The sequence below is a fragment of the Geotrypetes seraphini genome, chromosome 5 (genome assembly GCF_902459505.1).
Source record: "Geotrypetes seraphini chromosome 5, aGeoSer1.1, whole genome shotgun sequence".
Lineage (NCBI taxonomy): Eukaryota > Metazoa > Chordata > Amphibia > Gymnophiona > Dermophiidae > Geotrypetes > Geotrypetes seraphini.
In genome coordinates, this window is record NC_047088.1 from 211643174 (window position 1) to 211660802 (window position 17629).

Consider the following 17629-nt stretch of genomic DNA (forward strand, 5'->3'; position numbering starts at 1 on the left):
AACACCTCATATATTCCCCTCACCCTCTGCCCCTCCTCCCCCCATTTTACCCACACCATCATTCAATAAATATTACCAGCAGGTGACATCAGCTTAGCTAATGTTATATCACACCAGATGAATCTGGTGTTCTTCTATATCAGCAAGAACTTTGCCTTAAGTAGTCATCATGAGGATGTCATCATACTAATCTTGTCATTTTTTATAAATAATTGTTTAAAAGTGCTCATAAATAAATGAATACTAACCTCCATCCTTAATACACACTTATATTAAAAAAGCGTGAATCTCAGCGTTATCTTAAACAGATTATATAATAACATAATTGTACCTTTCTGATTTATAAATACCAATTTCATTCCAGAATTTTAATGTGATGCGTGATGACTTTTGTTAAGACGCAATATGAAGATAACTTACTCCAAACTAGCAGTAAAGTATAAATGTGAAGTTGACATGGACCGTTAAAATACAAACGTGAAATTGACATGGAATTTTAAAGCTCCTTTTACAAAGGTGCGTTAGGGCCTTAACGTGCAGAATAGCGCGCACTAAAATACCTCTTGAGCAGGCGGTAATTTTTCAGCTAGCATGTGCTATAGCGCGCGCTAATCCAGTGCGTGCACAAAAACGCTAGCACACCTTTGTAAAAGGAGCCCTTAAAGTACAAAAAACATTTTGGGTAAGATGTACGATTTTTATGGACCACTTTTTACAACCCTTCATCCTGCAGATTATATCATATGTAAGAGACTCCGGCCATATGATTAAGCTACTTGAAGATTTCAAGGGTAATTTGGACAATATTAAAATGGTCACATTGGACATTGATGCCTTTTATACCACCATACCTCAATAGAAGCACTCAGTGTTATTGATCAAACTCTCAGAGCACGCACATACACAGGCCGCATCCCTAATTCTCTTGTTATGCAATCTGTTTAAGATACCAATATGATTTTCACTTTTTTAAATATAAGCGTGTATTAAGGATGGCAATTGGTAATCATTTATTTATGAACACTTTTAAACAATTATTTATAAACAGTGACAAGATTAGTATGATTACATCTCCATGATGACTATTTAAGGCAATGTCCTTGCTGATATTATTCAATCATTATTGAAATATCCTTTTTCTGGTACATGTTTACATCATTACACTTTGTTCAAGGCGATATTCAGACCCATTTTTTGGGAAGACAATTAGGGCTCCTTTTATCACGCTGCGCTAGCAATTTATAGCGCATAATAGCGCGCGTTAAACCACCGGCCGCGCTAGCCGCTACTGCCTCCTCTTGAGCAGGCGGTAGTTTTTAGGCCAGCGCAGGGGTTAGTGCGTGATGAAAAGTCGCACGCGTTAACCCCGCTAGCGCGGCTTGATAAAAGGGGCCCTTAATTTTCTGTATCTTCAAAAAGCTCATGAGTGTAATTATTCATATATCCTGGATGTCTTTTGCAGTTTAAATATTGTCATTGAAATTTTATGTTCATAAAATTAGTAAATGAATGCCATATTTAATTTAATTTTCAGAGTGATATCATTCTCAGTTTAAAACTGCTACAACGTCATGTTTTTATTCACATTGGATATGTTCATTTAAACTCCGTTTTGGATTTTGCGCTGTCATTCCTTTTTTATGACCAATCACTTTACACCCGAGTATGCAATTCAGCAATAATCTTAATTTTATTTTATTTTATTCATTAAACCCTTAAATTTGGGGGCCAGAGTTATTTCTTCTTCTTGCTTTATAGATACTTTGCATTCAATTTCAGCACTTAATGCACTTATGGGACTATCTTCATTCTCATTACAACTTTTTGTCATCATTTTGGTATTTAAATTCCAATAAACACACACCTGACACACTCTTTTATTTTTTAAATTTAATTTAAGTCAATATACGTGTGGGGGGCCCAATCCAAGATGGCCGCGGTACAGACATTCTGAGAGCAACGCTCTAGACCGCTCCAGACATCTTACCTTTTTTTCAACATTCGGTGGCTTGAGGCCCAATTTCCTTATTAAGATGCCGAAGAGAAGGGGCAGGGGTGCGGCTGGTGCCTCGCGGCGCTTTGACATGCCCTCCCTCGGCAGACTTGATGATTTGTTGCGGCGGATGCAGGGTGCAGCGTTATCTATGTCGGAGAGCAGCCCGTTGGGAACACCCGGACAGAGCGAGGTTGGGGTTGTCTCTCTTGGGCTTGAAACCACACTTAGCCCTGACGCAAGAGCCCCACCTCCGCAACCTCGGTCTACCAGTTCTCCAGGGGTAGAGGAAACCCCTGAGAAGGGGGAGGTACTTTCCCCTGAGGCAATCAGACCAGCATTGGAGACTGTGAAAGCAGTGCTCTCTGACCAGGGAGCAGCTGCAGAAGAAACCGAGGTAGGACAATCAGACGGAGGTGGATTCCAGCCAGACTCAGACCAGGACAGCTTTTCTTCTCAGGACAGTGAGCATTTCTACACCCAGCAAAGGTTTCCATTATGGGAGAAACCAGCACAACTAACTTTAAACTCATTATGGGATCTGATTGCAAATTTTACTAAAACTATAAGTCCCAATTTCCGTTCAATAAGTTTTTTTTATTATAATTTGAATAATACATTATCCAATAATATAAGGGAAAAAAAGAGAATCTACAATCAAAAATACATAATACAACATACATAAATCCTTTATAAGCCCACTAAACAGGGGGAACAGGATACTACATTCAACAAAGAAAATAAAGAAAAGATAAAGGAAATAATTCTCAGTTCACCTATGTGAACCTTGTATCATTCCTTACTATTTTAGGGATTAGTCCCAATTTCCAATATATAGAGGGAAAATTGATTAAACATACTAGAGAGCTGAAAGATTTAACAGCGGATTTGACTGTCTCAAAGGCTTCAATTCAAAAGTTTGATCAAGATATGCTTACACTTTAACAAGTGCAAGAGTCCCTAATTAAAGATCACATTAATCTCAGGAAGAAATTGGAAACACTTGAAAATAATTAATTTGAGACTTATTAATTTTCCTAGATTAACTACGGTTACTCCTAGGGAAATGCTTAGGAGATATCTGATTGAAATATTGCAAGTTTCTGAGGAAACTTTACCACCATTTACTCAAGTGTATTACTTGCCAAATAAAGATGGGGCTCAACTGCAGTCTAAAATATCGATTCAAACACCATTGAATGTTTCTGAAATTTTAGAAACATCAGATAGAGAGACAGCTGTACCTTCTACAATGGTTGTGACATTAGCTCTCGCAATAGATAAAGTATGGTTATTGAGACTTTTCTTCAAAAATAAACAGAAAGAGTTTCTTGGATGCAAAATATAAATGTTTCCAGATTTTTCTAGAGAAACTCAAAAGTGTCGTAGAGAATTTTTACTTCTGAAACCTGGAGTTACTTTGCTGGGAGCGACGTTTTACTTAAGATATCCTTGCAAGTGTATTATTTGCTACCGTTCAGTTAAATATGTTTTTTTTTAAACCTCATCAGTTAACCGCTTTTCTGGCTTTGTCTCGACTGGATAAAGAGGAGTCAACAATAGCTCAATAGTTTATATAAGCTGTTCATCACGTCTCAGTTCTATCTGTAATTTGTCCTATTACAACAATTATTTTTCCTCTTTTTTCTCGCTTGATGTAATCTTGGATCACTTTTTGAGGACTTGAGTTGGGTTAGTGGCAAGAATTTTCTTTTATATTGATTGTGATTTATATTGGATATAAGTTATATCTCTACTGACCAACTTTCTGTACAAGTGACTACTTGAATGTAAATTTAAAAAATCTATAAATAAATAAAAAGTCAATATACGTGTATATATTTGTTTTTAAATTGTGTTTTATTTGTAGTCGTACTGATCACATGATCCCTGAAGAAGGCTCAGCGTAGCAGAAACACAGACCGTGTCAAGTCACATCAATAAAGGTTTACTTTCCAAGAATAAAGAATTTGCTTATTTATTTATACTACTGTTGTCCATCATGGTTGGTATGGTTGGGACCCCACTCTTTGTGGTTTTCTTGTATGTTTAGTGGAGATCTTTGTTCCTCTCTTTCTTTTGTGATTGTGTTGTAAACTCTAGGGGTGACCATTTAATTCCATTTCCTTTCTCTAAACATTGAAACACTTCAAGCAACAAGAAATGGCATTTGTCTATTAAATATGTTTTCAACATAATGACAGGATACTAAAATGTTCTAAGGCAAGGAAAAGTCCAATGATCTTCAAATCAGAATGTTTCTTGCTGCTATAATAAAAACATTACCTGAATTCCCTTGAGAGATGAGGCACCCATGTAAAGAAACACTCCGTATAATACTGGCATAGGAATAAACTGTGTGTAAGGGAAGAAACAACATGGTTTCAATCAGCAACAGCACCAAGCTATTTCCAATAAAAGACTTGATATACAAAAAGTACATTCTTCAGTAGGATAATACTGGTTTGTTTGTTTTTTTAAGTTGAGAAATCTGGAAAAATTATTTGATCTCTTCTTTTCTTCTCCCATTGAGTAATACTGTATGTTCAGAGTTAAGCCAGGAAGATCTCAATATCTCAGCTTGGTTCATATTTGCATTTTTTTTTACCAAGATATGTTCAGAAAATTCCACTGTATTTTCCCATCAGATCTGAGAAAAATCCAAAGCAGATTCACATAAATTTGAAGCACATTTGACAGTTGTGAGCACATCGATCCACTTCAGAATTTTCTGGATCTAATTTGGAGTTCGTGGTTATTACTGCTTTGTCCACTGAAAGAGCTGACATTCAAATTTCTCATGGCTGCATCAAGCCAGATGGTACATTTCTTTTATTTATTATTTATTTATTTAATCATTTATATACCACTTATATCCTAAGTGGTTTACATTCAGGTACTTTATCATATTTCCCTGTCTGTCCCGACAGGCTCAAACTCTATCTAGTGTACCTGGGGCAATGAGGGGATTAAGTGATGTGCCCAAGGTCACAAGAAGCAGTGAGGGATTTGAACCCACAACCTCAAGGTTCTAAGGCCATAGTTCTAACCACTGCGCCATCCACTACTGTATGTTACTATATACTTAAACTGTTCAATATGGTTGGGAATTAGGCATGATAGCGTATACACTAAGGAGGTGCATTCATTTGAAATGGCAAAGAAAATGTCAAATGATATTTTATACTGGATTTAGTAGAGGGTGTGTGTTGTAGCTTAAAGGGCAAAGAAGTCAAAGTAATGCTGTATAACTGGATAAGACTTCTCAGTATACAGCAAGCAAAATAAGCAAAATAAGCAAAATATATATCTGGCTTATAAAGTAAGTAAAGTGTTCACATACACTCAGAATTGTGAAATTTGACCAAGAGCGTTAGCTCCTATAGCCAAACCCACCGCCCCATCACTGTGTATGACTTATTTTGAAAAAGAGCTTGAAATGAACATACTGTTTAAGTGCTCAACTACTTTTCAATGGCAAAAGAGAGAAAGAAGTTCCCACTTAGCTTTCAACTGTGTCAGCAGGTCCCGACATGGACCATGTTTCAAAATACTTTCTCAAGGGACCCAGAGGGTGATGTAAACTACTCAAAATGCCAAGGAAATAAGAGTAGTGTGATACAGGCAAACCACCTTGTAATCATATACATAACGTAACTTTACTTCACAGCCGTCATATGATTGAAGCAGTGAAGTAAAGTTACGTTATATATATGATTATAAGGTATACAAATAAGCAAAATATATATCTGGCTTATAAAGTAAGTAAAGTGTTCACATACACTCAGAGACTACGAAGGGAACTCCCCACAGCCATTTCCTATTGGCGATCTGCATGGGGCAAGAGCGTAGGAAGATCGCTCCTGCCCCGAAAACCTGCTAGACTACCAGGTAAAGCTGAGATGCCGGGGGGGAAAGCAAAAAAAATCCCCCCCCCAAAAAAAAATCGCGATTATGTGAAATCGCGAGTGCGGAAACCGCAAATGGGGAGGGGGAAGTGTATTCCATAAAGTGGTGTATGTAAATTCTAATGCAAGGATCTCAAAAGGGGGTTTGGCCATGGAAGGGGCATGGGTGGTTCATGGGCGTTACTAAAAATTACATGCACTGTTATAGAATATGACTGATCTGCGCAAAATTTAGGTGTGGGAATTTACACCAGGTTTAGTTGGCATAAATGGTTGCACCTATACGTTAATTGCTGGGCTGGCCACTATGCGTATTCTATTAACCACATCCAAGCATATTTTTATTTTGTGCCAAATTTTCCAGTGCCACAGAATTTAGTCCTTTGTTCTTCACTTTTGTGTGTCTTTCTCCCATGCCCTTTCCTACTCATCCTATTATACTATTTCTGTGTTTTCTTTATTTTCTTTTTTTATAAATCTTTATTGATTTTTAAACTTTGACAATACAATACAATTACCTGAACATAAATATTTCACAAAACGCATAATTAAACACATAATTTATACATAAAACAATCATTTTCTCCCCTCCTCCCAAATTTTAATACCAGAAGACAAATTATGTAATTATAATATTATAATTAAGTAATTTTAATAATCAAAATACCTTTCCCTCCCTCCACCCTCCCCTGGATGTGTAAGGAAATCCACCAACCACAAAACATCGTAATACTTATAATGTATTTACTTATCTGTGTTTTCTTTTTAAGAAAAAAAAGACATATCTGAAGTATTACCTTGAGAACCCGAGTCATAAAGACAGATGAACCCATGAGAATAAAAATCATAAGTCCTGTCACTCTTTGTTCCCGTATCCCAAGAAATTTGGGCTGTTCTCCTGGAGCAGAGCACTCAGATTCTAACTTCAGGCTATTTACATGGGTTATAGAGAGGACAGTGGCAGCAACAAACCATGGGAGTCCCATAATAGAGCATACCCCAAGCATCACAGCCACCATCAGTAGATCTAAGTGGTACCCACAGCCTTTCTGTAAAGAAAAATGAGAGAAATGTTAGAGCAAATACCGAAGAAATTACACTCTGCACCAAGTCCCAAGGAGACCGAAGAAGGAGCAGAATGAGCCAGGTCTTCAAACAAACCACATTTTAATGGCAACCAAAATAACATCTACAGAATATCATCTAAACAGGTGATGGACTCGACACGGGCCATGTATCGACAAATATGCCTGCTTCAGTAGTCTAAGGTGTTAGTCACTGTTTCTTGAGTAATCAATGCCCAAAGTTATGCCACAGCTGTTTTTCTGTCTTGATTTTATGTAGTTACTTAGCCAGTTAATGGACTGAAACTCATTGCTAATTAGCTAAGTTGATACTCCACCCTAACTTTGCCTTCAGCCCTCCTTTAACCTAAGCGGTTAGAAGATGGCTGGTTAGTGAACATTCAGTAGAACTAACTGGTTACGTGCCATAGAATACTGGGTGCTGGCTCACTCATCAGATTTAATGTTTTTTGGGGGGGACAAAATGGCTATTTACAGAATATTTCCCACAAAGTGGCTGTTTAAAAAATATTTCCCTCATTTTTCATTATTTATTTATATATTCAAACAATAAACAGCCAAGCATTTAATATATTGTACAGAAAGTTAGATTAAGTACGAATGAGATCAAATCCAAATCTAAATATTTCCCTCATTTTAACATTAATGGGGCAGTCTGGCACACTAAGATGATATCATTATTGCCTGCATACCTGAAGAACTGCAAACATAAAGCACCAAAAGGCTCTTATCACTTCTGAAGTGTGAACAAGTTGTGGGGAAATTTCTGCGAGAGATAGAATACAATCCAGCACAAAACAGAAGACAAATCCACCATAGATTCAAAGAGAAGTAAAACAACCATGGAGATGAAGAAGCATGCACCCATGATGTTCCAACAAATGGATTTATTAATGTAAAACATCAATTAACAAAATCTGTGTTTCGGCCGCAAGGTCTGCTTCATGAGTCTGAAGTGCTAATGGAAACCTGTATAATAGGGATATAAGTCAACACCTTGTCATAAAACGTCAAAAGGAATGGTGTGCCAATCAAGTACATTATGTACCTGCAAACAATGGTGTTCTTTAACAAAGTCCCTATAATACAGGTTTCCATCAACATTTCAAACTCCTGAGGCAGGCATTGCGGTCGAAACACAAATCGTGTTGAGTTGACATTTTACATTAATAAATCCATTTGTTGGAATGCCATGGGTACATGTTTCTTCATCTCCTCCGCTGCTGTTTTGTTGTCTAGAGATTGAATGTAAGACGTAATTGAGAGATTCAGTATATAACATGCAGGAACGTATATCATAAAGGAAGCTTAGCTGCTGGAAAAACCTACTGCAATGGAATTCAAAACCTAGGATGACAAGCAATACAAAGCCACTGCCTAAAGATGCTAGCTCCTGAAAGAGGCAGCCTGAAATCCCAAATAAGTTAGTATTGTATAGGCAATATAGAGGTCTCATATTTATTAAGGCCCAGATTCTCATCAGGACACCAAAAGTTAGGCAACGGTAGGCATTCTACTACCACCTAACTCAATAGTTTTAATTAATATTAAATGATGCAGTAATTGACAGTGTCATTTAAGACCAATTAAAAAGTAATTATATATATATATATAAAAAGAAGCTGCTACATGGTCTCTGGGACGGGCACCTAAGTCCATGGTGGCTAGCAGCACATAGTAATGTCAAAGCCCAAAAGAAGGCATGGTTAGGGGCAGTGCATGTGCCACTGGCTGCAGTAAGGATGATTGAGGGGGGGGGGGTCTGCCCCGGGCACGGTCTTCCTAAGGGTGAAGCACCCCTCCTCCTCTCTGCCTCCCACAATCCTCTCCTTGCTGCACGTCCATGCCCCTTGCCTTCCCCTGTACCTTTTTTACTTCCCCAGAGCAAGGTTGCTGCCCACGTCGGTATCGGCGCTATCTCTCACTTCACTTCTGGGACCCACACCTAGGTAGTGACGCTAAAGGGAGAGCCGATACCAATGTGGACATGCTGCTCATGCCGGAGAAGTTAAAAAGGTTTGGGAAAAAGGAAGGGGGCATGCGTGCGGCGGGGATGGTGGGGAAGAGGGCAGGGAGGGGCACCGCCACCCTGGGTACTGCTCACCCTTACCATGCTACTGACCCTAGGGACCAGAAATGTAGGCCTGTGAAACCCTGGCCTACATTTCTGGTGCCTAGTGTCCCGTCAAGCTGCAATTCTGGAAGCGGCGCCTGTTGGTGATTGGCATGCAGCAGGTGCCCATTTTGTAGGCGCCTGCTATGGCAGGCGTTGCTTACCGAAACAGCCCTTAAGTGACTTTTGTCTGACAGCCTCCTTTTCTTTTGAAGTTTTAAAAATATGCCACACAAAGTTCTTCTTGATAGTCAAATACAGATGGTACTGAAAAAGTTTGCGTAATGCAAAACGGAAAAAAAAAAGTCTAGAAATACACCAATGCTTAGTAATGTACCTTTAATTTATGCTCTTTCCTGTTGATAATGACAGCTGTAATCTGCTGGTCCATGAAAATGAGAATGGTACAAAGCAAAGCTGGAATTATAGCTGCCACCACTGTCCACCATGGATTTGGGCCCAAGGGATTCACAATCCATCCTCGGTCATCTCTGGTTGGCTGAAAAAATTACATACTGTGGTAGTTAGAAATGTGATGGAACAGCACTTTCTGAAATAGTGAATTGAGGACTGTATAACAGACCTAATGAATAAATTTGAGTGAATAATGTTTTACTCTCTGAAGAAATAAATAGCAAACACTGCCACAATATCAGAAACATAAACAAAAAGAAATACACTGAACTAAACTAAAGAATAATGTAGGCAGAGGTTTTATAAGCCTGAAACACATTACATTATAACATTTACACAACCCCCTCCATATTCACGGGTTCGGAACTCGTGACTTCAGTTATTCGTGGGTTTTGGTTGGGTGACCCATCTCCGCCTCTCTCCTGCCTCCCAAAATTTTCCACTTAATTACTTTTTAAAACCTGGTGGTCTAGTGGTGAAGTGGGGCAGGAGCGATCTGCCTATGCTACTGCCCTGTGCAGAACTGTGATTAAAAATGGCTGCCATGAGTTTCCGCGGTCTCGCAGGAACTCACGACAGCCATTTCTGTTCCTGGATCTGCGTAGGAAGATCGCTCCTGCCCTGCTTCACTGCTAGACCACCAGGTTTTAAAAAGTAAATAAGTGGAGAGGTCCAGGAGGCAGGAGGGAAACCAGGGTGGGTCAGAGTCATCTTTAAATTATTCATTATTTTTAGGTATTTGCAGGTCGGGTTTGTCCCTAAGCCCCGCAAATATGGAGGATGATGTATATTAGATACCACCAAAACCAATTTGATGGCATATACTAATCAGACAACCATGTCCTATCAATGTGAATTAATATACTTACATCCCTCATTTGGAGAACCAGAATAAAGGTACCATAGCCAATGAAAGCAACTATACCTTGAATGCACTTGGAACCTGAAGCTTTGGAGAAGGGATCCCGATGGCATAGTCAATCAAAACCATACACATAATAGTAATAAATACAGCAAAATCACTGACTATGGACCGCACCTGAAATTATTAAATTAATTGAATCAGTAATAAAATCAAAATGTAAATATTTGAATAGTCATTTTAGAGGTAGGATACTTTTCAAAAGAGAGTAACAATTTCTAGAGATCAGCTACTTTTATCTTTAGTTGCAAATTCAGACCATGGAAACACCAGAAGAATGATACTGAGCGGTTCAACGAATTCTCAAAGTTATAAGGATAACGGATCCATCCAACTAGAGGATAATTTTGTAAGAGGAAGCATAATGAGAAAAGGCAGATAAGAGAATCTATATGCATATGTGTCTATACAAAATTATCCCAGAGAAAGAAGGCAAACACATTTACACGTCTCTCATGTTAAATATAATTCTGTGTGCATATGGGTCAAGAAGAACAGGGGCATTTGTATGTATTTTGTAAAGCTGGAAAAAAAAACAGTGTCCAAAAAAAAATCACCTATACTAAAATATAGAAAATATGAGGTGATATCAAAGCAATTTACTCATTGCAGCCACTAAGAAAACTTTTGATTAAAATAATTATTTAAAGCATATGGGATATCATACTAAACAAGCAACCTACTTTGAAAATACTCCAAGTACCAGTTGAAAAGTATAATCATTGACCCAATAATAGCGCAGTGCTTTTTCTTTTATTTTTTTTATATCTTTATTCATTTTTAACAGTTTGATTAAGTGAATACAAGAAAAATTCATTTTACACTTTATACATCACTTAAAATCCTTAAAATATATAAATAGATCAACACATTTTTCCCATCAAAAATTATTATATAGTTATTAATGAAATATATTCATATCCTTCAAAAAGTGCAAATAGCATATTTTCCATCTTTATAAGGAAATAATAAGCATTATTCAAAACCCAAATCAATCCAACCTACCCCATCAAGCAATTAAAAAAAATTCAATTTGATATATCAACAAATTCAAAACTATAATAATTCTACAAATGACATTTCACATTCTGGTGGGCAAATTTATATTTAATTTATAAATAAGAGAAAATGAATGCTGATTTGTCGGGGAATATAAAAAATTTTAAATTAATATGGAGCGCAGTGCTTTTACAATTTGTATTTTGTTTACATATATGCCACTTATCTGAAAAGATAATACTGTTGTGTCAATATCCTAATGTCCTGATGCTAGCTTTTCAGCAGCCTCTTTGCTTTTGTTCAAATAGGTTTAAATTTCTTCTTAAAAATACTTTTCAAAAAAAAACATGGCTACTGCAAAGTCAGACACAATGAGCAAATGTTTGCACCTGAATGCTGGAGATATGGAGATAGCTGATTTAGCACACATTAGCTTGTGCTAAACGCTAATGCGTCCACAGAATATAATGGACACGTTAGCATTTAGCGCACGCAAGATCAGCTAGCTTGCCTTAGTAAAAGGACCCCATAGGGCTCCTTTTACAAAGCTGCACTACTGGTTTAATGCGCACTAAACCGCCAGCCATGCTAGCCGCCTCTTCTTGAGCAGGCGGTAGTTTTTCAGCCAGCTTGGGGGTTAGCGCGTGATGAAAAGGCGCGCGTGCTAACGCAGCTTCGTAAAAAGGAGCCCATAGTGGCCTATATTCAAAGTGAGTTAATTGGCTGGGAACAGCTGCTGACTGGTTAACTCACTTCCTTGCAGCTGTCTGGGAATTTTCTGCGTCACTTTAATAAGTTAGTGCCAAACTTTAAGCTGACTATGTTGGGGTGTTCTGGGGGCAGAGTCCACTTACGTGCTGATATTCAGACATAACCGGACAGGTTTAGCAGACAAATAAGAACACATAAATAGCTGTCCTATCTTTATCCGCTATCCCATGGCCCGTTAAATCTGAATATTGACTTAACCAGTCATGTGCTAGCTGGCTTTTAAAAAATGTGGAAATTCAATACCAAAGTCCAGGCAATGCCTGGCATTGAATTTCTAGTTTTAGCGTTGGTGGTGGTCCGCTGCCAGCTGAATATCAGGGAGACAATATTCTATAAGTTCGGCATGTGTGAGTCCCACCCATGCTCTGCCCAGACTCCACCTATGTGTTTACCTACTGTAAAATATACACTATGTAAGACATGCAGGTATTTAAAGAATAATACAAAAAGAAAAAAACTGTGGAAAACACAGTGTTCTTGATTTTCCTTTTATTTCTTCAACTGCGTTTTCAAACAAAATAAACCTTGTCCACATGGATCATATATAGAGGTAAAACAAACCTGACACAGGCCCTGTTTCGGCTAAATAAGCCTTCCTCAAGGGTCCGATGGAACATGATTTATGTATAAAATTGTGGAGGTAACTTCCCAAGTCTTGAAAAAAACTGGTGAAAAAGCTCGTCTCGCCTGAGAAAGTCACGTAAGCAGATTTTAAGAATGTCCTCGGCAACCGGCCTGTGCACAATTACAAATTCTTCTTCAAGTCCTGCAATTGTAGGAGCCAGTCTGGGTTCACTACTCTTCAGAATAAATCCCTCCCCAGTCACGTATCCAGAGGTCTCCGTTTCTCACGAGGAGAAATTTGTAAGTTTACTCTGGTTCTCCTTTTGGAAGAACTTCTTGTTATATATCCAGCAGCATAGTTGTATTGGCATTTTCGTGCTCCGGGCTTCATAACCATCGCATACTAACCAGCACACAAGGTTTCTATCCTCCAGCAAAATTGTGATGGCGGTGATCATTCGGTGTGTCATTGTTGACATCTCTCTCATCTGCAGATCTAATGCAGCCTTGTCCAATCTTACTCGTCACATGGAATCCCTTGGCAGGAGGTAGGGTTCCGGTCTAATCCTTGCTCCCTCCCTTTGTGTTCCACTGATGTCAAATTGCATCTCCCACAACCACTGGAACTGAGGGGGGCAGCTCCTCCTCCATCCCGGAGCTTCCCACTGGCAGGAAAAACTGCCATCTTTGCACCTCCCTCCTTCTCCCAGTCGTTCTCCATATGGTCAGTACTCAAAGTTCTCAGAGCAATCTCCTCCCATGGTCTTTCAACCCAACAAGCACTCCAGGGGCAGGTTCCTATTCCATATTCCTCCTCCACTGAGGATCTCTGATCCTTGGTCTCTCCAGGATCCATACACTTTATGCCCCATATCGGGTGCAATATTTGTAGGCCTGGCCCTGCCAAGCGGCCACCCCGTAGGCTCTGGCCAGCTCACTGAGCTGGCGACCCATAAATAGGGCTCACAAAAAATTTAATTCAGTTACTGCTATGCACTCACAGTCTCACAGTTTTTACTGAGGTTGCACGTAGGCTGGGGCCATATAAATCCAGTAAGCCGGAGAAGAAAAATCTCAGGTCTCTATCACCTCACTCGAACCAGGAACTGCTTTCATTGTGAAGGAAACAGCCAAGTCCAAGATGTAATTGAATAACTAGTACTCTTTATTCAACACGAGCTTGAGTGCAGAACTATTTACACTTCTTCAGATGTATTAGCAGTCAGCAAGTTCAAAAGACATTTCATAACAGTTCAAGCCACGAACTTGTAGATCCTTTTTGTCTTGTACTCTGGTTAGAGTAACTGCTTATTCTCTTTCCTTCCCCCAGGGACCAAAAAGGGGTCTACATCAGTGCAAAGGGCCTTGGCAGGAGAAATAAGATAGCCCAAGCCCACAGATTTCTATCTCACTTATCCAGTAGTCAATAGCAGCTTACTGTCTCTCTCTCTTTCCCCCTCTCCTCCTAGGTAGTGGTGCAGTAAGAAGGGGGAGGGGCGCGGGCTGCCCCAAGAGCCATCTTGGTAGGGATGCTGGCACCTATCCTCCGAACACCTCCCCCCCCCCCCCCGCTTTGCACACGCCTTCAATTCCCTGCCACAATACCTCTAGCTGTTTGCTGGTGAGCAGTGGCTCCAACCTGCTGCTCACACCAGCCCTTGGCGCTCCCCTCTAACGTTACCTCCAGGTCCCACGACTAGGAAGTAATGTCAGAGGGAGAGCTGATGCTGGCATGGACACAAAAGTTAGAGTTGCTGCTTGCGCCGGGGAGCAAAACATGTATGGGGGAAGGTAAGAGGAGGGGCAGGGGGAGAAGAGAAGAGGGTGAGGGGGCAACACCACCCCCAGGTGCCTCCCACCCTCACTATGCCACTGCTACCAACCACAAAAGTCTTCCTCTGTACACAGGACTTTGGCGGGAAAAAAGAGATCACCAAAAACCTTGAGTTTCTCAATCACTCCCCTAATATAACCTCCCCCTCCCCTTGGGAAAAGGGACCTCCTATACCTCTCACTATTTCTCTTCTAACCCACTTTAAACTTAGTCTCAGTGACCCACCCTGACACCATTGCCTTTATAGCAGAGGCATTTTTCAAGGGGGGGGGCACACAAACATAAAATCCATTACAGATACTGTATATACTGCAGAATGACCTCCTATATGCATAATTTACTTTTATCAGGAGGATTTCATAATAGGGTGCTGGCCATACCATTTCTCTCAATATGGAAGATACCACATATGGCCGCATGAAAAGACAAATGGATTTTTCTGATCTGAGGAAGAAGGGGTCACCTTCGAAAGCTAATCATAAACTACATTAAGGTAGTCCAATGGAAAAGGTATTTTTTTTTTTCCTTTATGCTTTTATTTCTACATATTACATAGGGTGCTAAAGTGAAAAGGCTCTGCTTTAAAAAGGTAACCCATGCACCTATTTCCTTTATAAATTAGGCTCTCAGAAAGAGTTCTAAGGCCCTGATTCTATAAATGACGCTTACAGTTAGGCAGATTGCTGTGCCTAGCTGATCTAGGCGCCTAACTTATTTAAAAGGCTTAATCAGTGCTGATAATTAAAAATTGGCACCTCATAATTGATGCAAATTGCACTTAATTGAATGGTAGGGGCGGATTGCATGGTTAGCAGGGCAGGATTAACCAATAGGCCAAGTAGGCATATGCCTAGGGCCCAAAATGGTCAGGGGGGCCCGATGAAGGAGAGCATCAACATTGTTTTTTTCCAAACGGCGATGGGCATCGATCGGCAACATGGGCCCCACCCCAATTGGCAATGCGTGCCTCCCCCCCCCCCATCGACGGAAAGTAAGACAAGCAAGCAACGTGGGTAAGAAAGGCAACGGGAACTGTAATTTTGCAAGCAGTGCTGCTTGCCCAAAGCTTCCCTCTGACGCAACTTCCTGTTTCCGCCTGGGCGCATGGTGGGGCGGGGCAGGGGGGCCCAGTGTACTTGTGTGCCTAGGGGCCCTCAACGAATTAATCCTGCCCTGATGGTTAGGGATGGATTGTGGGTGTGTTTTTTATATAGGCACCTGCTTTGGGCTATTTTATGTAATAATATAAATTTTTGCTTTGTTAATATTTGCAAATACTTAAATAAAGCATTTTTTAAACAAAACAAAAAAAACCAACTTATGGAGCCATCCTTATGCACAAATAAAATGAGGGTATAAGACACAGTAAAAATATTGACCAACTAGAATTGGATTTGATGAAATCCTTACTAACCCCCTCTTCTATGAAACTGCGCTGTTTCTAGCGCAGGAAGCCGCGTTGAATGGCCCACACTGCTCCCAACACCCATGGAGTTTCTATGAGCGTCGGGAGCAGCGCAGGCCATTCAGTGCAACTCTCTGCGCTAAAAACTGCTAGCGCAGTTTAATCGAAGAGGGGGTAAATGTAACCATGAATATTGCTTAAATGAAAATCACGCATACCTTGGTTGGGAAATATCTGCTTGTCTTAAATTGCTTCAAGGTAGAGGACATGGTGACAGTTGCAAAGAAGAGGATGGATGACCAGAACAAAACATCTGGAACATAAGGGCCATGGTGTCCACAAGCCCTTCCAATGAAATCCCCGTGCAGCTGCATACATTCCTGAAGGATAAGGAGGCAGAGTTTATGTTTCAAATTGTCACTGCCAGAGATTCTAATGCATATCATCAATAAATGACTGACTAATGCAATCCTGATCTAAGAAAATTAACACATATAAGCATCAGTTTCCTGGAATAACTATGCACCTGATTTAGCAATCATTTGTGTCCGCGCCATAGGCAAACAGCAGAATCCAAAGATCCTGGGGTTAATGGTTAAAAGATTGTCTGGATAACTTACAGAGTTACCTGGATAAATGTTTTGCCCAGGTCAGTGGTTATTCCATGTGCCCAACTATCTGAGCTGCAAAATATTTAATCAAATAAGAACAGACTGGGGGTGGGGGTGGGGGGGGAGAGGATTTATGATTGCAGTCTAGCTAAACTTATCCACACATAGATCAGATATCTGTTCTAAAGGTAACATGTCAAAACCTTAGAAGCTTTATGAACTTTCTTTCTTTCTTTCCCCATTGCACCTGAAGTGGAATCTCACTTCTGCCCCTAAATCATTAGAGTGTCTTCCAAACATGTTCAAACTTCTTTTAAATTCCATCATATTCTACTGGAAGGTTATTCCAGCCATTTACCATCCACTTAACAAAGTAGTTCTTCCTCCATCCCTTCTCCCACGCTCACCCCCCAAATTCCATCTTCTCTAGAAAAATCTGTCCTATGCTTTAGGGTGGCATGCTAATTTTTATCCCTCTTTCCTTTCTTCTCTCCGGTAAGTACATATTAAGAGTTATGTATTCAAAAAGATGTGAGATAGGAATTGATATATCCAGGTCGGGATGTACACAGTTGCCTTGTATTTTACAAAGCTTTGACGCATGCAGAGTCCCTTGTGAAATATGTGTAAGAATGTGCAAGTCTGTACATCTATGTCTCTCCATGTCTAGAGCAGCACAGATTTTTAAAAGCTGCACATGTGGGAAATACGTGAAGCTTTGCCTTTGCTGCTCTCAAAACAGCATCTATTCTACTCATTCCATGATGTCCCCTTCCCTCAAGATCAAGCCCACTCTCCAACTTTCCCCTGATCCACCTCCTGATAGGTTTTCCAATATCAAATCTCATGCCTTAATAGCATCCACAACATCAAGGCCCACTTCTCGATAGAGCTCCCCCCTCCCCTCCAACATCAAGATCCACTCATCAATCATTCTCTTGACAGCAAATCCCTCTCCTTATAACCCAACCCAAGATTAATGCACACTCCCTGACCTCTTGGGTTCAAGC

The 17629-nt window shown here is 39.9% G+C and overlaps 1 protein-coding gene across 3 annotated transcripts in view; it reads right to left on the reverse strand.

Annotated features, from left to right (window-relative positions):
* The window catches only part of SLC4A10 (solute carrier family 4 member 10), a 337291-nt gene that overhangs the window by 33959 nt on the left and 285703 nt on the right, over nucleotides 1-17629 (reverse strand). For all 3 annotated transcript variants that reach the window (XM_033945953.1, XM_033945952.1, XM_033945954.1), the window contains exons 16-20: nucleotides 16227-16388; nucleotides 10439-10552; nucleotides 9437-9598; nucleotides 6699-6950; nucleotides 4280-4348 (exon numbers count right to left, since the gene is read on the reverse strand). In XM_033945953.1, coding sequence (XP_033801844.1) covers nucleotides 4280-4348; nucleotides 6699-6950; nucleotides 9437-9598; nucleotides 10439-10552; nucleotides 16227-16388 — 759 coding nt within the window. The remainder of the gene's footprint in view (nucleotides 1-4279; nucleotides 4349-6698; nucleotides 6951-9436; nucleotides 9599-10438; nucleotides 10553-16226; nucleotides 16389-17629) is intronic.